This window comes from Epinephelus lanceolatus, chromosome 22 (genome assembly GCF_041903045.1).
Source record: "Epinephelus lanceolatus isolate andai-2023 chromosome 22, ASM4190304v1, whole genome shotgun sequence".
NCBI lineage: Eukaryota > Metazoa > Chordata > Actinopteri > Perciformes > Serranidae > Epinephelus > Epinephelus lanceolatus.
The window spans coordinates 2778133-2803635 of NC_135755.1; the positions used below are offsets into that span (position 1 = coordinate 2778133).

The 25503-nt window shown below is 41.0% G+C and overlaps 1 protein-coding gene across 1 annotated transcript in view; it reads left to right on the top strand.

Moving 5' to 3' along the window:
• The window catches only part of kif1ca (kinesin family member 1C, a), a 36200-nt gene that overhangs the window by 1864 nt on the left and 8833 nt on the right, over positions 1–25503 (top strand). Inside the window, exons 3-20 of the mRNA XM_033609360.2 lie at positions 13976–14103; positions 16000–16076; positions 16168–16246; positions 16557–16657; positions 16858–16923; positions 17006–17184; positions 17446–17557; positions 17659–17736; positions 17865–17930; positions 18046–18124; positions 20095–20173; positions 20328–20476; positions 20930–21040; positions 22369–22481; positions 22571–22650; positions 22835–22910; positions 23021–23100; positions 23307–23401. Of these exons, the coding sequence (XP_033465251.1) occupies positions 13998–14103; positions 16000–16076; positions 16168–16246; positions 16557–16657; positions 16858–16923; positions 17006–17184; positions 17446–17557; positions 17659–17736; positions 17865–17930; positions 18046–18124; positions 20095–20173; positions 20328–20476; positions 20930–21040; positions 22369–22481; positions 22571–22650; positions 22835–22910; positions 23021–23100; positions 23307–23401 (1726 nt within the window). The 5' untranslated portion in view covers positions 13976–13997. The remainder of the gene's footprint in view (positions 1–13975; positions 14104–15999; positions 16077–16167; positions 16247–16556; positions 16658–16857; positions 16924–17005; positions 17185–17445; positions 17558–17658; positions 17737–17864; positions 17931–18045; positions 18125–20094; positions 20174–20327; positions 20477–20929; positions 21041–22368; positions 22482–22570; positions 22651–22834; positions 22911–23020; positions 23101–23306; positions 23402–25503) is intronic.

Here is a 25503-nt window from a genome sequence, read left to right on the forward strand (position 1 = left end):
TTTTTTTAATAGATAAAAGTTTAAAGTCTGATTCCAGCTTCTTAAATGTGAATATTCACTGGTGTCTATAACAAGATAAATAATTATGTTTTTAATAAGTATATTTATTTTTTTTGTACAAGAAACGTTTCTTGTCATAACATGAAAATATCTTGTGAAAACATGAAAAATATTTTGTAAAAAAGGTATAAAAAAACCCCCGTCTTGTTGGAACGAGAAACTTTTCATGTTCTTACGATTCCACGTTGGCGATTAATTTATTTCTAGAAAAAAAAAGTAAAAAAAAAAAAACCCCCAGTAAATATTCAAATTTCAGACATCGCAATCACAAAACTTTTATCTCTTAAAAAAATATTCAAATCGATCGAAGCCTAAAAACAACCCAAGATCAATAACAGGAAGTGTCATGAAAGTTTTTTTGTTATAACAAGATATTTGTCATGTACAAGAAACAAGAAACTTTTCTTGGTAAAAGTGTATGTGTACTTATTTCTCTTGCCATAATGTGAACATCTTATTGTCATTAGAAAAATGTCTTGTAAAAACAAGAAAAACTTCTTGTTATATTAAGAAACTTTTCATGTTATTACTTGAAACTGATCATTTTGTCGTTGTTGTTGTTGTTGTTGTTGTTGTTTTCTGGCCTGGCAGTTCTATTTTTATGAGGAAAAAGTTAAATATTTGTGATTCCAGCTTCTTAAATGTGATTATTTTTAGGGGTGGGGAAAATCAATACAGCAAAGTATTGTGATATTTGTGTGTGACAATATCAAATAGTCACACAGTGCTGCTAAGTATCCTTTTTTTTAATAATATAAATTATTTCTATCACAATTACAAATGAAACTCAAGGCAGCCTACTTGAATAATGAATCAGTTGCTGTTTCAGTTCACCAGATACATTTTGCTGAGATGACCACATCATGTTAGATAAAACAGACGTTTATAAAGTTTTCTGTTCGGGACGTAATTTACAGTTGAAGATTTAAAATCACAATAATATCATATCGTGGATCCTTTCGTATGTTCTGGTTTCTTTCCTCCTCTGTGACAGTAAACAAATTATTTTTGGACAAATTAAGACATTTAAGGACGTCTTTTTGGACTCTGGGAAACACTGATCGACATTTATGCTGTTTTCTGACATTTAATAATCGACAGATTAAACAAAAATGAAAATAATCATTAGTTACAGCCTTTAGTTTTGTTCACCTGCAGTTTAATGAAGGTTTCACAGAGATAATTACATGTTTTCTTTCAGTTTGTTTTAGTGTCGTCAAAAGTTTTAATTCATTTCAATTTCTGAACATTTGAAAGTTTCAGTACTTACTATCCGCAGCATCAATGCAGCAGTACCAGCTGCTCCTTCTCTCTTATTGTTAATATTTCCCACGGATCAAGAAATGAAAAGTAATTTTCATATTTATCATTTATTTAAAAAAATTCAATTGTATGCCCTCAATGCCAGTTTTACCGGTAGTATCTAACATAGTATTAAATGTCAGTACTTTAATGTACTGTGTACATCAGTTAGAAATTTCAATACCATGACAAAGACTCAGTTTACCCCCAAAATAAAAAAATACACCCAAAAACATAATATCTCTCCTCTCTCCATCGATCCATTATGACTTTGTCCTGCTTTGAGATCAGGAATTCAACTTATAATTAATAATTCTAGACGGGCATCAGAGATGTCCTCTGTAGGTGTAACGCTGGCCTGATACCAAACAACTTTTCAAGCAGTAGAGCCGCCGCAAAGTCCCGACATTACACAGCTTTTATATTTTATGCAGGCAGCATTGTGTCGCTCCAGTGTGTGATGTCAGACAGCATGATGACATCACAGAATCAAAAGAGGCACAACATGTGACACAATGACATCACATGTCAATAACAATCATTTAGCGTCCCTCTTACATGGGACTGACTGCTGTTCTGCTTCTTTGAGTTAGCTGCTAACTGCTAGCAGCTGCTTTTTAAATCTTTGGGAGGGTCGCACAAGTAACACGTCGTCAAAATGTACAGACCGGCGAGGTGTCGCCAAATATCCGCCGAGGTGCAGCCAAATATCCAGTGTCAGAATGAACTTCTGAGTTTTACCACAGTTGTGACACTGCCATGATCTGGATCATTTGGTGTCAGGTGGTTATAAAACTGAGCTGTCATGAGTCAGTCTTTTTCTCCTCTTGACGTTCCGATAAAATCAAACGTTAAATATTATTGCAAGTAATTAGGCGTGGCTCAAATACTATAGTTCAACTACGTGAACATCAACAACTAATTGCTGTGCTCTCTCTGGCACCAAACAGGAAGTAGCAAACCAGGTAGACAGTAAACATGGAGGGGACGTGAACAAGTCTTGATCCTCTTGTTCTGTGGGAAGGGAGAGAAACTGTAGGAGCTGTGGAGAGAACTGATCCTCCGACCAGCACTGATTTTAGTGAGAAATCTTAATTGTTGAAGCCTCTCATTCTCACAGTCTCCTCCCACTGGAACAGCCCAGCTAACCAACGGAGGCTGGTAGAGAGTTGAGGCAATCAAACCCCAAAATATAAAGTTTGTATCAAATACAGCTTATCTTTATGGATTATATTGATGCCGAATTGACAAGAATACTGTCGACATGTGACGCCTTTAATCTCATGTTTCTACAGTTATGTGTTTTTGTGGAAACGTAAGGAATTGTTTAAATGTTGTATTTGTTAAAGGGAGTTTGGTGTAGTATTTTCCAGCAGGAGCAGGGTGGAGAATAATCTCAGAAGGGTTGTAGTTGTCTTGAAAATATTGATGCTCAAAGAGTCTTAATAAGATGTTACTTAAAAGTCTTTAGTGCACAGTTGGCACGAGTCTCACTGAATGACATCATTATGTGTCGAGGGGCCGGGGTTATTGTCATGTAGGAACAGGAAGTGGGCGAACACAAACTGCTGTCTAAAGCTAAAGCATTTATTGTCAGTGGCATTAAAGGGACAGACCAGGAAAAATGACCAGAGGTACGGAGGGCGTCCACATATTTTTGGCCATATAGTGTTGGACAGATTGATCTGCAGAGAGACTGAACCTCTGCACACTGTTCATGTCTCTCTGTGGCTAAAGTTAGCCTGAGTGGCTAAAGCAGCTCTCAGCAGGAATCTCAGCTATGTGTGTGTGTGTGTGTGTGTGTGTGTGTGTGTGTATTTTTAGCTGCATGTTGTTTGGATTCTGCTCTGATGTTATTAAGCAATACCACAGAACTGATATCAGGGCTGAAAGAATCTGATCCTTCACACTGATCCATTACAGAGTCATAAATTCTGGACCAATCAGAGCCTCGCCCTCATCCACGACCCGCGTGATGTCATTGTGAAGAAAGAGCTTGGGCTGGGTGTCCAGGAACTGGAATGTAAACAAGCAAAGGTGTTTGTCTTTGTCAGCCAGAGAACGTAGAAAGTCTCCCACCTGTTAGCGCTCTGGCTAGTGCTTCTCAATGGAAACATGAGTTAGCATCCAGCTCTAGCATTTAGCTTAGTTAGCCCAAATTCATTCTGATATTCAGGTTGGTTTTGGAACGTTGTTCTTGTCAGAATCGACTAGTAGCAAAGTTTCGCTGTTCTATTTTGTTGTGAAAATGTGGGCGTGCAGCCTCGTTCTGTGGACGATAAACCAGGTGCAGACTTCCATCTGTGTCACCGCTGATGAGGAAATACAGCGAGTGCTGGACGGAGCAGTGAGTGACAACAACCCCGCCCACATTTAAGAGGACTGTCTGAACAGACCGAGGGTCTAGGTACCATGTCTGAAGGCTTACTGCTGGTTCCAAAGAAGGTACTGGACTGAAAGGGTTTGGTGGAGACGGGGCTTATGTATGCCGCAGGTTAAACACGCAACAACCTCTTGGGGCGCCACTCTCTGACCAGTAAATTCTATGTCCTGTGAAGTAAAGTGCCTGTCTTTGTGAATGGAGTCTGTCGGCTTTGAGATGACGGCAACGTAAAGCGGTGAAAAGACTCTAAATATAGCGTACGCTTTTTTTCGTAGGGGGCTTAAAACAAACCGGTTGAGACAGCATTTGCTCTGCGCGGTTTCACTTTTTGTACACTGGAGGCTGTGCAAACAATCTTTTTGATTCGGCCTATTATTTCCTTCTCCATTGTTGCTGTTGTTGATGGTTGGTCTTTGTGGTATTTGTCCCGCCCCTCTTGCACTGTGATTGGACGGCTGGGTAAAATGTGACAGTGAGGAGCAGCTGCAGCGTTTAACCCAGAGCTGAATAGTTTTCAACTCTGTGTCACCAGAAGAAAATGGCAAATGTGCAGAGTTCACAGCAGAAAGGATGCTCGTCACGTTGAAGTGTAAAATAAGGACCTAGCCTCATTTTTTTGAGAAATGAATGCAGTGGTTGTGACGGTTGCTTGCCGTTCCTGCAGTTGGAGATATGAATGACTTCATTTTGAACCAAATATAAAAAAACGTAATGAAAAACAAACAATAAAGACAACAGTGTCCGAAAAGGAGTAAGGTAGAAGTAAAACGTATACGTCTCTACCTCTTTCTTACATTTCTTCTTTTAACTCGTGTTACTTTAACAAATTTCCAAATTTCTTTACAACTAATATTCAACTATCCCCGGTTTATTTACAGTCCAGGTACCACCCAGTGTTAGGACACGAATATGCACTCCTCTAACACGATGACAAAAATATATCTTTTGTATAGTTTTTTAATTTGAGTCATGTTTGTGACCGTCCAGTAAACACACTTTTCTAGTTTTATATTCCCTTTGAACCAGAGTCCACGAGAAAACAAGTTCAATGAAGTTCACATCAGCCAATTCAGACACACAGTAAAGAAATCATCCACCATGTCAGTTTATTGTAAACTGTATCGTTGACATACACACTGATACTGCGTCTGACGGCTGTTTGAGCTTTCCCACTGCACATGAAGGCAGCACGTGGTCATTGTCATGTGAACAGGACGTTTAAGAGGCCGGAGAGTCAGAGTGTAAAATGTTCTTTACAAACTGGGCGTCGGGTCGAGCTGATGGCTATCTTTAGCTGTGTGTGTGTGTGTGTGTGTGTGTGTGTGTGTGTGTGTGTGTGTGTGTGGTATGAAGACCATTCATTATCACATTCCTCCGCAGAGGCCTCCACATGGGAACTGACTCTGTCTGCGTCTCCACATGACTGTAATAACATCAGATGATCGCTCTGTGATCAATAATTAAAACCAATACGATCTGGCGAGCTGCAGAGTGTCTGCAGACAGGAGGAGGGAAAGATCAGGGTCAGTGTGACGAACACTTTCAAAGGATTTTAGTAGTGTTTGTGTTATTATGGTCAGAAATCACAGAAAGAAACCGTCTGCAGAACCTCCCTTAATATCCTGATGTTTTTAAGCTCTCCTCAGTCCCACAGTGATCCAGTGACAGATGTCTGTACGTAAATGTGTACACTGCAAACTGCTGACACATCATTCAGCTCACAGTGACAGAGACTACATGTATGATAATGGAAGGCGGACATACAAGTACCTTAAACTGTTGTCGCCTCATGATGTACGCGTCATGAGGTGACGACATGTAGGAGTTTGTGCTTCTTTGTTAATGTTAAGCTGTTGTCCCAACACTGCACGGTAACCGCCCTGACAACCGACTACCTGAGAGAATGTTCCCCAAAAGTAATTTTAAAAGCAGCCGCTGTTGCTAAGGTCCACGGCTGCGATGACAGGCAGGTGTTTTGGTGAACATCGGCAAAGGTTCAAGCTAGCTTGAACGGAAATCACTGAAATTACAAAAGATTTCTACGTATTAAAACAATTTACCATCATCTGAAGTTTGGTGGAAATGTTATCTCAGGCCCAGCTTTTTATTTTTCCGTAATTCCAGGAGTCCAGACCAGGCACCCAGGAAGTGCATCAAACTTTGAAGCCAATTTTCGTAGTGGCCAAATAGTGGTACTACAGTTTCCAGGGTCCTTCACATGATGCAGTTTGGCCCAACAAGACTTTTTCCCATAGACTTACACTGGCAAAGAGACGTCTATAAACTAGTGAATACATTTTTTTGAGTGTCACAACTAGAGATGTACCGATACCACTTTTTCCTTCCCGATACCAATTCCGATCCCTGAACCTTAGGTATCTGCTGATACCGAGTTCCGATCCGATACCAGCGCGTAAAGTAAAAATGGATGGGATATGAATTGTTGTATGTCTCAACTCCTAAAACTCTATGTAAAATATTAAGAAATAAATACATAATAGTAGAATGAATGCCATAAAACTTTTTTTATTATTATTAGTATTATCCAGTGTTGACACAGATCAAGACACAGGTTAAAGTGCAGCCACACAATTTGGTAAAAAAGACATTTTAAAGGAGAATGCTTTTTAAACTCTGCTCTGTTTCCGTTTCGTTTGCCTGTAACGTGTGTATGCATAATGATGTGAGGCATTACGTGGTATCGGATTGGTCATAGGCTGTACTCGCCAATACCACATTTTAGGCAGTATCAGAGGCATTTCCGATACTGGTATCGGTACAACTCTAGTCACAACCCTCGCCAACGACTCGTTCCACTTTCCAGATTTAATCCATTCAGTCTGATAACACTTTAAAGTCTAAAACAGCTGCAAGATTAAATACTTTTATCCCCATTCATGTTAGCTGAGCGCTAAACTGGAAGTTAACTGTGTTGCTCGGTCGTGTTTGGTGGCCTTAATTCTCCAGTGCGCCTGCTCTACGGGCCCAGTCATCCAGGTGCTTTCATAACACGGAAATAGAGCATTTTTTTTTGGCTTCATGCACCACTGAGCAACTTTCACAGGCATGAACAAAGGCTCGCCACCAACGCTGTATCCAGGTCGGTCTTCTAATACATCCATGATTCAGACACCAATATTATCAGCTCCTCCATCATGTCTTCTTTCTGATTCCTTCATTCCCGCTTTCATGGAAGCACAGCTTTTGCCGCCACAGGGTTTAAAGACACTAATTTACCAAGGTGACCTGGGGGGAGACCAGAGGACAGACACAGTGTTTCTGCAGTTACCAGAAGTAGCGCCACTAGCTAGCTCTCACCCAACCCTGGTGGTGCGCAGTGCAGTGGGACCAGAGCTAACATTAGCTAACCAGTGAAGGGTTGGCAGTTGGCACCATGTTCCCAGGTGTTAACGTGGCTAGTCGGCTCTCTGTCAACAAAACCAACAGAAAATAAAATAAAAGACAAAACATTCAAATTTCACCTCCTCTAATGGACAGAGTTTTGACATGTGGCGCTAAAGCTCAACGAGTCAGTGGAGTGCCAGACTGAAAGGAAAGACCACCTCATTTAAAGTTTTTGATTAAAAATGAAGCCGTTAATTAGTTCATGAGCTATCAAAACCAAAATTACTGAACAAGCTGAACCCCCAGCTGTCCTGTTAGCATTAGCTAAAGTCATTTATCTAGCGCTGTAGTCAACCAAAGAAAATCTTGGTCGACTAAAGTCGCACATAATCTTCAACTAATCGATTAGTCGTGGGGAAAAATAATCTGCACGTTATTTTTACTTGTGCGGTGGTGTGTCTGTGTCACTCTGCAGTTCTGCAAACGCTTGTCTTTATCTGGACACATTTTTCCCACAAATACAACATGCTAACAAGTCTATGGCATTTTACATTGTATAAAGTAGCCTAGCAGCTAGCTAACCTTTCCTCTACTCATTTAAACCCACGGACAACAGAGACATGTAACAAAGGTAACGGCACTCAATTTGGCTCCATTGCAACTGACAAGATTCACCGATAAAACAACCGTCACACTAAACATGTTTTCCAAACAAATACAACATGCTAACGTTATTAGCACAAGCCTATGGCATTTTACATTGTATACATTAGCCTAGCGTCTAGCGATCTTTTCCTCTACTCATATAAAACCAGGAACAACAGCAACATTTAACAAAGGTAACGTTACATAATTCAGCTCCATTACAACTCACAAGGTTCACTGACAAAACAACTGTCTGATACTAAACACGTTTTCCAAACAAATACAACATGCTAACGTTATTAGCACAAGCCTATAGCATTTTACATTGTATAAATTAGCCTAGCGATGAGCAGAGATTTCCTCTGCTCATATGAAGCCAGGATAAATCATACACATGACTTGAAATGCTATTTTAGTGGAGGCTTTATTGTCTTCACAGTTTATTGTTTCTTATCTGTGAAATTAAAGTAAATCAAAGCTTTGTTTCCACTGAGGGAAATGGTTTCAGCTTATAGAGACAGACAGGAGGTCTGCGACACTGTGACGCTGAGTGTGAGAGTGGGCGAGTTCAACTTTCTTTCAACAATGGGGGTGTTTTGAAAACAGCCCCATTTTCTCCTTATGAAAGTAACACAGCGATAATTCGACCAATGAGAACGGGAGAATCGGACGAGAGCATAGCGACCAAATAATCGGCTAGTCGACCAGGAGACTACAGCCCTACCTTTCTCTTGGTGGAATGTAGCTAAATATATTTACTGAAGTACAAATTCAAGGTACTTGCACTTTGCATGAGTGCATCCATTTCATGCTACTTCATACTTGTACTCTGTCTCAGAGGTGAATATTGTACTTACGCCTGCACTTTACGGACGCAACGGTATGAGATTTTCACAGTACAGTAATCATCTCAGAAAATATCACAGAACTTATCTTGTTATCGGTCAGAATGATCCTTAAAGGAATGGGAAACACTGCACTGCACTTCTACTTTTACCTTAAATAATTTTTATACCGTCAGCTGATCCTGTATTTTAACCTCAGTGAGGTTTGAATACCAGACTTTCACTTGCACTGGAGTATTTCCACAGTGTTTTTATCACAGTAAAGAATCTAAATATTTCCTCCACCTCTGGTTATTTTGCTTTTTGAGGTGGATTTAAACATTTTTGCTCTGTGGCAGCAGCAGACCTGTTAGTTGGTTGGTTGGTTGGTTGTGTGATGAGAGCTGTAGCTTGTTGGCTCTCAGACTGAGCAGCTGGTTTTAGTGGGAACCACAGATATGGCTGGAATTTGTCTTTGAAGCTGGAAAAACTCTTTGTCTGCCTGTCTGTGTGTCTGTCTGTGTGTCTGTCTGTCTGTCTGTGTGTCTGTCTGCCTGTCTGTGTGTCTGTCTGTGTGTCTGCCTGTCTGTGTGCTAACAGCCTGTTTAAACAGCTGGTTAGTTTGACTAACAGCAGCTTTAAAACTAGCTGAGCCTGTTCAACTAGACACTCTGAATAATTGTGTGTGTGTGTGTGTGTGTGTGTGTGTGTGTGTGTGTGGATGCCTGTGCTGTGATGTCAGCGTTTCTGCCCGTGGTCTGTGGTATGCAGGCTGCTTGTTCACCTAGACTCACAATAAGAGTACAATCCAGTATCTGTGTCCACCATCTCGTCTGTTTGCTCTGTTTGTTCCTGCTGTGACTTTAGGCCGTGTTGACAGAGCAAACACACAATGTGTGTGTGTGTGTGTGTGTGTGTGTTCTGTGTGTTACTGTAATAAGTTGTTACCTGGCTGTATCTGAACACATGTAGTTCCAGCGGCTGAGAGTTGAACCTCAACTAAAACTTCAGATTGATAATCTTTGTTGATTCATATTCAGATCAGATGGTTCCAGGATTAAATCGACATTTAACACGTTTAGTTTGGTGTTTTTTTAACGAAAGTTCTCGCTCTGCTGCTTCTGACCAACAATAAAGTATTTCAGAGGATGTTAATATTTGCTGTTAAGACGACGGATCCTCAGGTACTTTATATTCAGCAGTCTCAGAACATTAGAGAAACAATGAAGCTTTGTTCATCTGTGTGTTAACGGCGGTGTTTGCTGGCTCATACCTGACATACCTGAGCCGGCTGTGTTTTAATCTCCCACACAAACGCGCAGTGCTCAGTTTCTATGAAGTCATTAATTTTATGTTTTCGTTGTCATGACAACCGATGATTGCTTATCGAAGAGATGAGCTGACACTATGTTACCTCTGCATGGTACGGCTCATCTCTCCTCACTCTGTTTGGTTTACCATTAGAGAAAGTTGTGGCTAGTTCCTGTCACTTTGTTTGGCATCACCTCAGATGAAGTTGCGTTTCCACCAAAATCTTTCAGTCCCGTACCTTTGCAGACAAACTCACGCTCACAGTCTAACATGCAGAAAGTTGCAGACAGTTTCTGTAACCAGACCTCTAACTGAAACACAGTGTTGAATACAGATTTATGATGTTTCCAGCTTTCAGGTGATATAAATCACTTGTGTCACATACTCTGTTGACCTGCTGTCTGTCCGTAAAGATCCCCTGTGCCCTCCCTGAAAAGACAAAACTGGGTCTCAGAGGGTTAAAGATAAAAGAAGAGACGACAGCTGGATGGGGACGCTCAGATAGACTTTATGTGATGAGCCACCTGCATGATGACATCATCGGCATGACTGCAGTCACAATACCTTTTGTTTATTTTTGCATCCTGGGCGTCTCGTCTCTGCTGTGGTCGAGAAACAAGCAAATCGGATCTGACAGACGGAGAGAGGAGAGTTTGGAGGAGTTTTGTGATGTTTTGATTTTATTCATACTGAAGATGTAAATCTTTAAAAACACAAATAAATAGTTTCATCAGTGATTTATTCAAACAGCTGTTTTTATCAAACAAACAGGAGGACGTAGTGACTTTGTTGGGGACTATTTTCAGAGGCGGATTAATCCACATTTGGTGCTCTCATACAAACAGTTTCTGTAGTTCCAACAGAGTGAGACGTCTCGACTGTGTCACGTCAGCTTCATTCACATCATATCGATAATTTAAGATGTTGAACTTAAGTGGTTTTAATCAAGTAGCTCATTAAAATAAGTTGAGGCACACGTAGCAATCGATTCAAAATCTTGGAGGGAATTCAGATGGAAGTTGGTGATGAGATTTTTTCGGACATTAGTAATAGTGGCTAAAACAGGCTCAACGTACTCGAATAATGTTGGAGAAACTGTGGTATCAGTAAAAAACAGGATCGGTGACAGGATGTCGAGGCGCAGCCGGGAGGAAGGGGTCTGCTTTGGGGACATCAGAATTGCGTATCTGCTTTTTGCAGATGATGCGGTTCTGTTGGCTTCATCACACCGTGACCTCCAGCATGACCTGGGGCGGTGGCCATGGTGCTCTGCCGGAAAGCGGTAGATTGTTCCTTCAGGGTTGGAGGGGAGATGCTGCCTCAAGAGAAGGAGTTCAAGTATCTCAGGGTCTTGTTCGGGAGTGAGGGTAGAATGGAGCGTGAGATGGATCAGCGGTTTAGTGCAGTGACGTGGGCCGGACTGTCACAGTGAAGAGCGAGCTGAGCCTGAAGGCGAAGCTTTTGATTTACTGGTCCATCTCCGTCCCAACCCTCACCTATGGTCATGAGCTCTGGGTCGTGACTGAAAGAATGAGGTCACAGATACTAGCATCTGAAATGAGTTTCCTCTGTAGGGTTCCTCTGTCACAAGCAGATTTATAAAAACAGACTGTGATAAAAATAAAATGCAAAAACAGAGATTTTGTTCCTGTTTTAGAAATATACAACTGCACAACAGTTACATCTACAAACACTGATGGGTGGTGGGGCTTCTGTGAAGTGCTGTAAAGTTTAGTTGATTCAAAACACACATTAAACACACATTAAACACACATTAAACATGGCTTAATAGAGACAGTTTCAAACACAAATCAGCTTCACTATAACTCGCAGCATTCACAGACAAACACTTGTCTTTATCTGGACACATTTCCCCCACAAATACAACATGCTAACGTTATTAGCACAAGCCTATGGCATTTTGCATTGTATAAATTAGCCTAGCAGCTAGTGGAATTTTCCTCTTCTCATATAAAACCAGGAACAACAGCAACATTTAACAAAGGTAACGTTACATAATTGGGCTCCATTACAGCTCACAAGGTTCACTGACAAAACAACTGTCTGATACTAAACACATTTTCCAAACAAATACAACATGCTAACGTTAATAGCACAAGTCTATGGCAGTTTACATTGTATAAATTAGCCTAGCAGCTAGCAGATATTTCCTCTGCTCATATTTCAGCCAGGATAAATCACACACAGTGTGTGGAGGCTTTATTGTCTTCACAATTTATTGTTTCTTATCTGTGAAATTAAAGTAAATCAAAGCTTTGTTTCCACTGAGGGAAATGGTTTCAGCTTACAGAGACAGACAGGAGGTCTGTGTCACTGCGACGTGTCGTCACATTTCTGGGGAGGTGCACGTCAGGCTACGGCTCTAAAAAGTGTTGCTGGAAAACTTGTGAGTGAGGGGGCGGAGCTGTGTGACAGAGGAGAGATGAACACTGGTTTGTGTCATGTAACACAACTTGACTCTATTTCGATGTAAACGGTGTCTGAATTTATATCTTGATTGAAAATATATCGTACATAGTCGTGACATCACCCGGCCCTACTTGTAAGCCACAGAGGTAAAACATAGCTGTAGAAAAAGAAAAACAGAGTCTCTGTTCTCAGGTGATAATCAGTATTAACGATCGTCAGTGTGTGTTTAGTGCAGAGCACACAGAGCACACACACAGCAGCTGATAACCAATCAGTGAGCCGATCAATAACACAATCACAGGCCTCTGTGTCTGCGTCAGACTGTCACCTGTCCACTGTGATTGGACAGATGTCGTCTGATAGATGATTGATGGGCTGATCGATAACACACACACACACACACACACACACACAGTGGGAGCAGACTGTAGTGTTTAACTGTGTGATGTTGGCGCTCGACACACACGGACAGAGAGAGCGGCGAGATTAATGAAAGAGAGACAAAAGAACAAGAGGAAAAAAGGAAGTGAAAGACGAAGAGAGACAGAGGTGAAAATGAGGCTGCTGTGGTTTCCACGGCAACGAGGAAACACACAACAGAGGACAGGAATGTAAAGAGAGAGAGAGACAGCGGAGGGAAAATAAGTGGAAACATGAAAGAAAGAGAGGAAGGAAAGAATGAAGGGAGGAGGAGGAGGAGGGAAGGAAAATGAGAGGGAGAATGAAGAGCAGCACTCAAACGCCCGGGATGTGTTAGAGACAGAAACAGAAACGGTGACAGGAGATAAAAGTAAATAAGAAAAAAACATACAGGAAGATTAAATGAAAAGATGAAACGAGGAGAAAAATAAGTGAAGGAAAAAAGGAGAAACAGTAAGAAACAAAAATAAAGGTTAAAAGAGGAGAGAAAGAGGAGGGGATGAGAAAGAAAGAAAACAAAGAGGAAATGAGAGAAGTAAAACGTATAAAAGTCAAGCAGAAAAAAGAAAATCCACGAGTGGAAAAGGAGGAGGAGAGGAGTGAAAAAGAGCGGGAAGGAAAGAAGCTGACCTCGTAAAATGAGCGGGAGGTACCCTGGAAAGAGGAGAAGAAGAAAAAGTGGTTTGACCACAAAACGAGGGATGGAAAGAGGAGGAGAGGTTTATTCAGTTTAATCTGAATGAGGGGAGAAAGATGGAAAAAGAAGACGGACGATGAGCACGTGGAGAGAGGGAAGAATTTAAAAAATAGAAAACATTAGAAACTGTAAAATCATCACACAGAGAGTAGATGGAAATAAATAACAGAATTATACAAGTAACAAAAAAATCATTGGAAAAAAAGTAAATCGAAAAAAACAACAAAATATAATTAAATACAAAACTCGCTAACACCTGTTTTTTTTTTTATTAAAAAAATTGTTCTGATTAATATAAATTTAAATTGTTTTAATTTTTAAAAATTACATTACAAAACAATAAAAAAAAATAATTAAACCAAATTTTTTTGTGTATTTTTTCTATGAAGTCTGAAGTCTTGATAAAATGGTGGTCCAGGAACACTGGATCCTACATTTCCCATAATGCACCTGGTCTGTTATAAGAGCTTCCCTTCCTGGTGAGCTCCACACTGTAACAAAAAAATGGATACTTGTTCTGCCTGTGTCTGACTGTGCTCTCTGATTGGCTGCCCTCAGGTGGAGTGGACGGAACAGAGTGATGGCGGGTGCCTCGGTGAAGGTGGCGGTGCGAGTCCGCCCATTTAACTCCAGAGAGACTGGACGCAACGCCAAGTGTGTGATCCAGATGCAGGGAAACACCACCTGTAAGCACACACACACACACACTGAAAACACACACACGTTAAAAGGTTTTAAAATAGAACTCAAACTGTGATTTATTTTCTCTCATGACAGAATCGAATCTGAAGGATGTTCTGTTGTTTATTTGCTTCTTCTCTCACTGGTTTCAAGAGTTCTGTGAGAGGTGTGCATGTGTTAAAACAGGCCTCAATCCCAGAATGCCTCTGGCCGTCACGTGACCTCTGAACCTGCTATTTAAACACACACACACACACTCACACACACACACACACTGTGTATTTATAGAGTTTTCTGCAGCAGGACTGTTTATAGCAGCCGTTGGTCCGCCTGAACTGTTCGTCACATCCACTCAGACATTCAGACACTGAACCTCTAAATGACGGACGGATTTTGAGTCACTTCCTGCGTGAGTATTGGAGCAGACTCCACTTTCAGGTCAGGAGTTACACTACGTGACAGAAAAACATGTGGACGTCTAGTTACTCTAGAGACCACATGGCACTACTGTTTAACCCTTTCCTATATGAACACTGAGATAACTGCAGAGGAACCAGACAAACTCAAACTAACTCAATATTTAGAGCTCAGCTGCTCCGAGCAGCGTCCAGCGTTTGTGGTCACAAGTCCACCTGCCCAAAGTCAGCTTTACTTGACCCTATACAAACAGTTTTATTATGTCTCTGCTCTGGAGATAGCCGAGGCTGGAGGCGTTATGTTTGATGGAAATTCTTTATATTTGGCACAAACGTCAACTTGGACTTAAGAATGATTAGAATTTGGTTGTCAAAGGTCAAGGTCACTGTGACCTCGTTCGTCTCATTCTTGTGAACACAAAATCTCAAGAACACCTTGAGAGAATTTCTTCATATTTGGCACAAACATCCACTTTGATTAAAGAGTGATTAGAATGTAGTGGTCAAAGGTCAAAGTCAGTGCAACCTCATCCATCTCCTTCTTGTGAATGCAATATCTTAAGATTGTCTCATGAGAATTTCCTCAAATTTGGCACAAACATCCACTTGGACTCAAAAATGAACTGATTAGAATTTGATGGTTAAAGGTCAAAGGTTAAGGTCACTGTAACCTCATCTGTCTCATTCTTATGAACATGATATCTCAAGAACACCTTGAGGGAGTTTCTTAATATTTGGCACAAACATCCATTTGGACTCAAAAATGATCTTATTAGTATTTGATGGTTAAAGGCCAAGGGTCAGGATCACTGTGACCTTGCGTCCATCTCATTTTCGTGAACCAGATATCTCAAGAGTGCCTTGAGGGAATTTCGCTAAATTCGGTAAAATGTCCACATGGGCTTATGAATGATCTGATTAATATTTGGTGGATAAAGGTCAAGGGTTAGGGTCACTGTGACCTTGCGTCCATCTCATTCTTATTAACACGATATCTCAAGGACGCCTTATGGGAATTTCCTCAAATTTAGTGCAAATATCTACTTTGAGTTAAGTAGGAACTTATTAGAATTTGGTTGTCTAAGGTCAAAGGTTAAGGTCACTGTAACCTCATCTGTCTTGTTCTTGTGAACATGATATCTCAAGAACGCCTCGAGGGAATTTTTTTCATATTTGGCACAAATAACATTAGAATTTGGTGCTAGGAGGTCACAGGACAAGGTCACTGTGTCTGGACTGGAAAACAAATTCAAAAGCTCTCACAGTATTCTCCCCTGTCTGCAACACTTTGGGGACATCGACTCATATTCTTCTTCTTTTCAAATGTCAGTAATGCATTTGGTGTCTGAATTATATCTCTGTTCAAATTATTGTTATTGAAGGAGAGAAGAAAAACATCAATATAACAGCTGATTCATAACTTTCCTTCTGGACATGTTGTGTATCATGAAAAAGGTGTTTTAAAGCTCCTCTCTTTCCTTTCAGGCATCTCAAACCCTAAACAGCTCAAAGATGGAGCCAAGAACTTCACCTTCGATTATTCCTACTGGTCACACACAACGGTGATCGCACGCACTATCACACACACACAGATAACCCTTCATCAAATAAACCCAGAGACAGTAATAACAGGAGGTGTTTGTGTGTGTGCAGGCGGATGACCCCAGCTTTGCATGTCAGAGGCAGGTGTATAAGGACATCGGAGAGGAGATGCTTCTGCACGCCTTCGAAGGTAAAACCGTTCGCTAATACACAGCACGACAACCTGCAGGAACTACGATGAAGACATTGAGCGCTGCAAAGTAGAATAGTAGCATAAGAAATTTCTAAAGATCTTCCACGTGTGTATGTTGATAATATTGATACTAATGTTCTCGTCATGATGCTACATATGCTAATGCTAAGAACTGATGGTAACAGTTCTTTTGAGAATCAGTTGAGTCCAACACCTGGAAGCAAACCCTTCAGAAAATGAAACACGACTCAGCAGCTGCATGTTCTGCTTCTCTTACATGAACTGTTAACCTATTGTTGTTTTCCAGGATACAACGTGTGCATTTTTGCGTATGGCCAGACGGGGGCGGGAAAGAGCTACACCATGATGGGCAAACAGGAGCCTGGACAGGAAGGGATCATACCACAGGTAAACACACTCGTAACATCTCCCTGTGTGTCCAGGTGTCCTGCTGAACCCTCCACAGATAAATGTAGAAACTGGTTTTATAGTCCAGTGTAGGATTTAACCTGTTAGTTATTAATAATGATGGACTGGATAAAATAATGGACATAGCCAAAGTGACATCACCAATGTTCTGAATCTGATGAATGTCCCTCTGTGTCCAGCTGTGTGAGGACTTGTTTCAGAGAACAGGAGAAAATATTGATCCTGACCTGACCTACTCTGTGGAGGTAAACTCCGTCACATGTGTTCATTCACACCGAGTCATTCAGTGAATGCAGACTGACTGATCGCTGTCTCCTCCACCTCCAGGTGTCCTACATGGAGATCTACTGTGAGCGGGTCCGGGATCTGTTGAACCCAAAGTCCCAGGGGACTCTGCGGGTCCGGGAGCATCCCATCCTGGGTCCCTACGTCGAGGATCTATCCAAACTAGCTGTGACCGGGTTCAGCGACATTCGGGACCTGATGGACGCCGGCAACAAAGCTCGGTTAGTCCTCTAGCTGTGGACAGATGTCCTGACACAGCTGCTCAGATTTGAACAAAACTAGAAAAGGCTGCTTTATCTGAAGGAAACGTACCTGAGCACAGCAGCAAATTCAAGAGTCCCCTCCTAGAGATCAATGAAATATATTCTGGGAACTGTAGTTACTCTGTGGTTAATGATGATGAATCAAAATTCAGACTTGATGTGACAGTTGGACCAGTCTGTGTCGTCAGTGATTGATTATTTACACCTGCTTGACTACAGGACAGTTGCAGCCACAAACATGAATGAGACGTCATCCAGGTCGCATGCCGTCTTCACCATCGTCTTCACCCAAAAACGACGAGACCAGATGACCAGCCTGGACACTGAGAAGGTGTGTGTGTGTGTGTGTTTAGCCCTTGTGAGGACCCAGTGTCCTCTTAAAGTGTTGCCTATAATCAGGATTTGGACTTAAAAATGAAACTGTGTCTTCAGGTGAGCAAGATCAGTCTGGTCGACCTGGCTGGAAGCGAACGAGCAGACTCCTCTGGGGCAAAGGGCACCCGACTCAAGGTCAGAGGTCACAATTGTCATGCTGGTGTTGGCTTGATTAAAATCTCATCAGTGTTTATCCAAATTTACTTATCATTTGCTGCACTTTTCTGATTGTCACAGTTTGTGTGCTGAATACTTGTTTACAGGAAGGAGCCAACATCAATAAATCTCTGACCACGCTAGGAAAAGTGATATCAGCTTTGGCCGAAATGGTAGGTCACCACACACGTGATAATTACACTCACGTTAAATATTATCAGAAAGATGGATGTAGATGATTCTCTTTGACAAATGATAATGAAGAATGACTCCTTCTGTCCTCTGCAGCAGAGCAATAAGAAGAGGAAAAGTGATTTTATTCCCTACAGAGACTCTGTTCTCACCTGGCTACTGAAGGAAAACCTGGGTAAGCACAACGCCTCTGACGATAAGTAGTACTGCAGTAAGAACGTCACAACTGGTTGTGTTGATAGGCACCAGGAGTAATACTGAGGTGGAACATCCCCAGAAATGTAATGACACGTCGCAGTGACACAGACCTCCTGTCTGTCTCTGTGAGCTGAAACCATTTCCCTCAGTGGAAACAAAGCTTTGATTTACTTTAATTTCACAGATAAGAAACAATAAATCATGAAGACAATAAAGCCTCCACACACTGTGTGTGATTTATCCTGGCTGAAATATGAGCAGAGGAAATCTCTGCTAGCTGCTAGGCTAATTTATACAATGTAAAATGCCATAGGCTTGTGCTAATAACGTTAGCATGTTGTATTTGTGGGGAAAATGTGTCCGGATAAAGTGTTTGTCTGTGAATGCTGCGAGTTATAGTGAAGCTGATTTGTGCGTTTAATGTGCGTTTAATTTGCATTTAATGTGCGTTTAATGTGTTTAATGTGTGTTTTATGTGTGTTTTATGTGCGTTTAATGTGTGTTTAATGTGCGTGTAATGTGCGTGTAATGTGTTTTATGTGTTTAATGTGTGTTTTATGTGTGTTTTATGTGTGTTTTATGTGCGTTTAATGTGTTTAATGTGCGTTTAATGTGCGTTTTATGTGTGTTTAATGTGCGTTTTATGTGTGTTTAATGTGCGTTTAATGTGCGTTTTATGTGTGTTTAATGTGCATTTTATGTGTGTTTAATGTGCGTTTTATGTGTGTTTAATGTGCGTTTAATGTGCATTTTATGTGTGTTTAATGTGCATTTTATGTGTGTTTAATGTGCGTTTTATGTGTGTTTAATGTGCGTTTAATGTGCATTTTATGTGTGTTTAATGTGCGTTTTATGTGTGTTTAATGTGCGTTTAATGTGCGTTTTATGTGTGTTTAATGTGCATTTTATGTGTGTTTAATGTGCGTTTAATGTGCGTTTTATGTGTGTTTAATGTGCGTTTTATGTGTGTTTAATGTGCGTTTAATGTGTGTTTAATGTGCGTTTAATGTGCATTTTATGTGTGTTTAATGTGCGTTTTATGTGTGTTTAATGTGCGTTTTATGTGTGTTTAATGTGCGTTTAATGTGCATTTTATGTGTGTTTAATGTGCATTTTATGTGTGTTTAATGTGCGTTTAATGTGCATTTTATGTGCGTTTAATGTGCGTTTTATGTGTGTTTAATGTGCGTTTAATGTGCGTTTTATGTGTGTTTAATGTGCATTTTATGTGTGTTTAATGTGCGTTTTATGTGTGTTTAATGTGCATTTTATGTGTGTTTAATGTGCGTTTTATGTGTGTTTAATGTGCGTTTAATGTGCATTTTATGTGTGTTTAATGTGCGTTTAATGTGCATTTTATGTGTGTTTAATGTGCGTTTTATGTGTGTTTAATGTGCGTTTTATGTGCGTTTAATGTGCGTTTTATGTGTGTTTAATGTGCGTTTAATGTGCGTTTTATGTGTGTTTAATGTGCGTTTTATGTGTGTTTAATGTGCGTTTAATGTGCATTTTATGTGCGTTTAATGTGCGTTTAATGTGCATTTTATGTGTGTTTAATGTGCATTTTATGTGTGTTTAATGTGCGTCTTATGTGTGTTTAATGTGCGTTTTGAATCACAGCACTTGACAGAGAGTGACACATGTTACCAGTCAAATATTCTCTGCACTTAATCGCTCACTACTAGAACACAACCAACTCTGGTGTGACATCATTCCAGCTCCAACTTCCGAAACAAATGGAACGCAGCATAACAGTGCAAAAGGCTAGCGCCGCTGCTAGCAGAAGCAGGAGTAGTGACAGTTATAAGTACCTGCGTTACTGTCAGGGGCTGAAGCAGAAAGGTTTAGTAGCTCAAAACATCGCTGTAGTGCGACTGTGTAGCCAAGGCTAATAAACTGTAAATAGTTGTTTATAATATTACAGTTTCTAATATGCATTTGTTTCAGGGGGAAACTCTCGGACGGCCATGATTGCTGCTCTAAGTCCTGCTGACATCAACTATGAAGAAACACTGAGCACTCTGAGGTCAGATATGCAGATGTTTCAGCCTCTGTGTCGTTTCATCGTGTACAGATGAGTGAAGTCGAAGTGTAATCTCTTCTAATGCTATCTGTGTTTGTTCGGTTAGAAGGCCACCAAACATAAATCCATCTGAACCTAACTCCGATGTGTTTTGTAGGTACGCTGACCGAGCCAAGCAGATCCGTTGTAACGCCATTATCAACGAGGATCCGAACGCCAAACTGATCAGAGAGCTGAAGCATGAAGTGGAACGACTGAGGAACCTGCTGTTCTCCCAGGGCCTGCAGGAGCTGCTGGACAACGCTAGTATATACACATTTTATATAATACATATATAAAGTAACTGGTGTACACTCAGGATAATATTATACTAGTATACACACATGGTATATACACATTAATTTGAATACATTATACTGGTTTATACATTCTGTATACTACTAGAAAATATATTCATATATTTAAACGTATAAATGAAATGAATGTGTGAGTGTTGCAGACTGTGTAGATGAAATACTGTTAATGTATTTTAGGTGGCGTGTGTTTAAACATGGTATGTTTGGCATGTGTATGTGGAGTATGTTTAGAGGCAGATATTTACAGACAACAGCAACTGTGTGTGTGTGTGTGTGTGTGTGTGTGTGTGTGTGCGTGTGCGTGTGCGCGCGCACGCAGATATTTACAAGCTGTTCTTTACATAACCAGGATCGCTGAGATTCCGACGAGTTAAACTCGACTCTCTCTGTCTCTGTTTCTCAGTCAACAACAACAACAACGGCCCCACTGGTGTTACAGGTGTGTCGCCCTCCCCGCTGCAGCTGACACACACAGCCAATGGGGTTGCACCCAAGGATGGCTCCGCCCCTCCAGGTATGTGTGTGTATGATTGTAGAGAATTTGAAGTTGCTTAGAGTAAATCAAGTCTTTATTTGTCATATAAACACCAGCTGAAGGGAGTCAAGTCGTTGGTGTATAAATTCCTGAGATGTCACACTCTCTCCACTGGAGGCCGCAGCTAACGATTATTTTCATTGTTGAATGATCTGTTGATTCGTCCGTGCTGCCGATAGCCGCTGCCCGAGGCATTATGTTTTTGGGTTGTCCATCGTCTGTTTGTCCAATCCTTGTGAACACGATGTCAAGAACACCTCAAGAGAATTTCCTTAAATTTGGCACAAACGTCCACTTGAACTTAGCAATGAACTAATTCGTTTTTGGTGGTTGTAGGTCAAAGGTCAAGGTTGCTGTGACTTTGGATCCATCTCATTCTTGTGAATGTGAATAGCTTGAGAGAATTTCTTCAAATTTGGCACAAATGTCCACTTGGACTCAGTGATGAGCTAATTAGTTGTTAGGTGGTCATCGGTCAAAGGTCACTGTGACCATGTAACAATCTCATTCTTGTGAACATGATATCTCAAGAGCACTTTGAGGTAATGTCTTCAAATTAGGCACAAACACACACTTGGACTCAACAATGACCTAATAGGTTTTGGTGGTCAAAGGCATCTGTCCCATTCTTGTACACGTCACATCCCAAGACTACTTTGAGGGAATTCCTTCAGATTTGGCACAAATGTCCACTTGGACCGAAGAATAAACTGATTAGAATTTTGTGGTTGAAGGTCAGTGTGACCTCACAAAACATGTTTTTGGCCATAACTAAAGAATTCAACAAAACTTGACACAAATGTCTAACAGCATAAAATATTGAAGGTCAAAAGGTCAAAGATCAGCTTGACTGTGACATCATCATGTTTTAACGTCGTATCTCATGAACACAAGGGGAGACTCAAAGATGGCGCTGATGGTGACATGTTAACGTTACTGTTAAACAGTGTCACGTGTCATTCTAAAATATCCACAGTCACGTGTTCAAACGGACATGTAACCCAGGGCAGAGTGAATGTTAGAGCTCCAGGCTGAGGTTAAACCCTGTGTTAACAAGGTGTTGGTTAGCCTGGAGCTATATGCAGTATGAAAAGCTCTTTTCTTTCCGTCTTCCGTCCTGTCTCAGTTTCTGTCCTCTACCTTTATTGCGTTATTTCCCCGTTTTTCTTTCATCTTTTTCCTAACTCACCTTCACTGTTCCATCCCGGCCCGCCATCTTTCTTCCTGTCTGGTTTGGTTTTGTCCAACGTCCCCACACCTCCATACTTTCCTCTTCTTTCCTCTAAACATCTTCTTGTCCTCTGCAGGCACCGAACCGCCGACTGAAGGCCAAGACCAACTGATGGAGAACGGAGAGGAAGGAGAGGAGGGGGTCGCCACGGAGACCATCAGTAAAGAGGAAGCAGCAGAGAGACTGCTGGTAGGGTCACAGTGTGATACAGCAGATGTGGAGTTTCGGTTATTAAACAGGCTGTAAGTCTGACGTCTGTGTGTCTGTCCGTGTCGTAGGAGACAGAGAAGATCATCGCAGAGCTCAACGAGACGTGGGAGGAGAAACTGAGGAAGACAGAATCAATTCGCCTGGAGAGGTAACGGCACCGACTGACTCCTGTGTTCTTTAGTCTTAACTGCAGTGTATGTGGATTTATCTTTAGTTTAAGTTACTGTTGGAGTCTGTGTCTGCAGCTCTGATGTAGGTTTTGTGATGACAGTCACATGATTAACACTTGAAACAAGAGAATTTAAATCCCTGTATGTCTGCGTCTCGCTCAGAGAGTCCCTGCTGGCAGAGATGGGCGTGTCCATTAAAGAAGATGGAGGAACGCTGGGCGTCTTCTCTCCTAAAGGAGTGAGTTCATCATCAACAAACACCAGAGACGTGACAACATGTCAGATATAACTCACTATGACTCAGACATTAACTGTCAGATCGAAATAAAGCTTTAAACCGTGTTGCAGACGCCTCACCTGGTCAACCTGAACGAGGACCCTCTGATGTCCGAGTGTCTGCTGTACTACATCAAAGAGGGATTCACCAGGTCTGAGCTTCATCACTTCATTTATATTAATAAGCGATTATTGTCTGCATTCATCCACCAGTTTGTTTCATCTGTCAAACATCGGAAAATTTAAAAAATCATTATTTATTTCTGGTGTTTTCTTTCACACTGACAAAAGTGAGGAGTTAATCATTGTTTAAATATTGATTAAAGTGATTAATAAATGATCGTTCAACGTGTTTCAGGGTGGGACAGCAGGATGTGGACATTAAGCTGTCGGGTCACTTCATCAAGGAGATTCATTGTGTGTTTGTGAGTGAGACCAACGAGCAGGGAGAAGGTGAGACACCCCGCCTCCCTGTCTGTCTGTCTGTCTGTCTCATGTTTCCTTACTCTTTGACACGTCAAACAATAATGAAATCCCCAGTGATCAAGATCTTTGTGAAAACAGCCGCGGAGAGAACAAGATAATAAACAACCGTCTCTGCAGAGCTGATATCTGATTGGACGTCAGAGTCAGGCTGATATTGATCCTCTGGAATACACTGATGCAACCAGGAGTCATTTATCTGTAGTTTACTAATTTAGATCATCGATCACTCAGCTGGTTTCTGGTGTGCTCAGATCGCCCTCTGGTGGTCAGACTGCAGCAGCTGCAGCTCAGTAACCTGAGCTGAACTGAAGACAAAGACTGTCATAAAATCCTTCTTATAAACCTTCTTTTTATGACTTAAAGTTCATTGAATTTCAAAATTCTCAAATTTGGCAGATTCCAAACACATCACTGTTACATGTCCACTCATAGTCCTTAAAAGACGACAATCAATATAGTGTCCATGTGGCAGGGCCGGCAGATACAGACACAAACTCATATTTCTGTATTTACAGGCTGACTGGCGATACACGATATACAGATATATATCTCAGTATTTTCTATGAAATTAGCCTCATGTTTTTAGCTGCAAGTCAAATCCACATTTGAGATGTCACAAGCACTTTTATAAAAAACAGACTGTGATTAAAATGAAATGCAAGGACAGGGATTTTATTCCTGTTTGGAAATATACGACAGTTACACCTCCAAACACTGGTGGGCGGCGGAGGATTCTGTGAAATGCTGTAAAGTCAAGTTGATTCAAAACACATATTAAACACACATTAAACACACATTAAACATGGCTTAATAGAGACAATTTCAAACACAAATCAGCTTCACTATAACTCGCAGCATTCACAGACAAACACTTGTCTTTATCTGGACACATTTTCCAAACAAATACAACATGCAAACGTTATTAGCACAAGCCTATGGCATTTTACATTGTATACATTAGCCTAGTGGCTAGCTAACTTTTCCTCTTCTCATATGAAGCCAGGGACAACAGCAACATTTAACAAAGGTAACGTTACATAATTCAGCTCCATTACAACTCACAAGGTTCACTGACAAAACAACTGTCTTATACTAAACACGTTTTCCAAACAAATACAACATGCTAACGTTATTAGCACAAGCCTATGGCATTTTACACTGTATACATTAGCCTGGCGACTAGCAGAGATTTCCTCTGCTCATATGAAGCCAGGATAAATCACACACAAGACTTAAAATGCTATTTTTGTGGAGGCTTTATTGTCTTCACAGTTAATTGTTTCTTATCTGTGAAATTAAAGTAAATCAAAGTTTTGTTTCCACTGAGGGAAATGGTTTCAGCTTACAGAGACAGACAGGAGGTCTGCGTCACTGTGACGTGTAGCAGAGGAAATCTCCACTACCTGCTAGGCTAATGTATACAGTGTAAAATGCCATAGACTTGTGCTAATAACGTTAGCATGTTGTATTTGTGGGGGAAATGTGTCCAGATAAAGACAAGTGTTTGTCTGTGAATGCTGCGAGTTATAGTGAAGCTGATTTGTGTTTGAAACTGTCTCTATTAAGACATGTTTAATGTGTGTTTAATGTGTGTTTTGAATCAACTTATCTTTACAGCACTTCACAGAAACTCTGTTGCCAACTAGTGTTTTGGAGGTGTAACTGCAGAGTGACACAGACACACCACCACACAAGTATAAATGCTCACACCGGTGTAGGCCATGTGCGTAGGGTCTGCTGCACAAGTATAAATCCCCCTTCACTCCAATGATTGTATCCTACTCACCTTCTTTAAAGGTCCCTTCCCCTCTGTAGCATCAGAGCTGAGATGAACTTGTAACCAGACTTGTTTATAGGCGTAGAGTCGTAGTGAGAAGCCCCATGTCCTGTGTTTGCAACGTGCACTATCACCTTAATGAGGTCGGAGCCCAAAGGAGGAATATGTGTCGAGAAGATGTCTCAATTGGAAATACCTCCAAAATTGATTATTGGCCAAATCAAACTGCTCAACAAGATTGTCAAATGATTAAAGGACGCCTTCCTCATAAAGGTCACCCAGAGTGTGCACA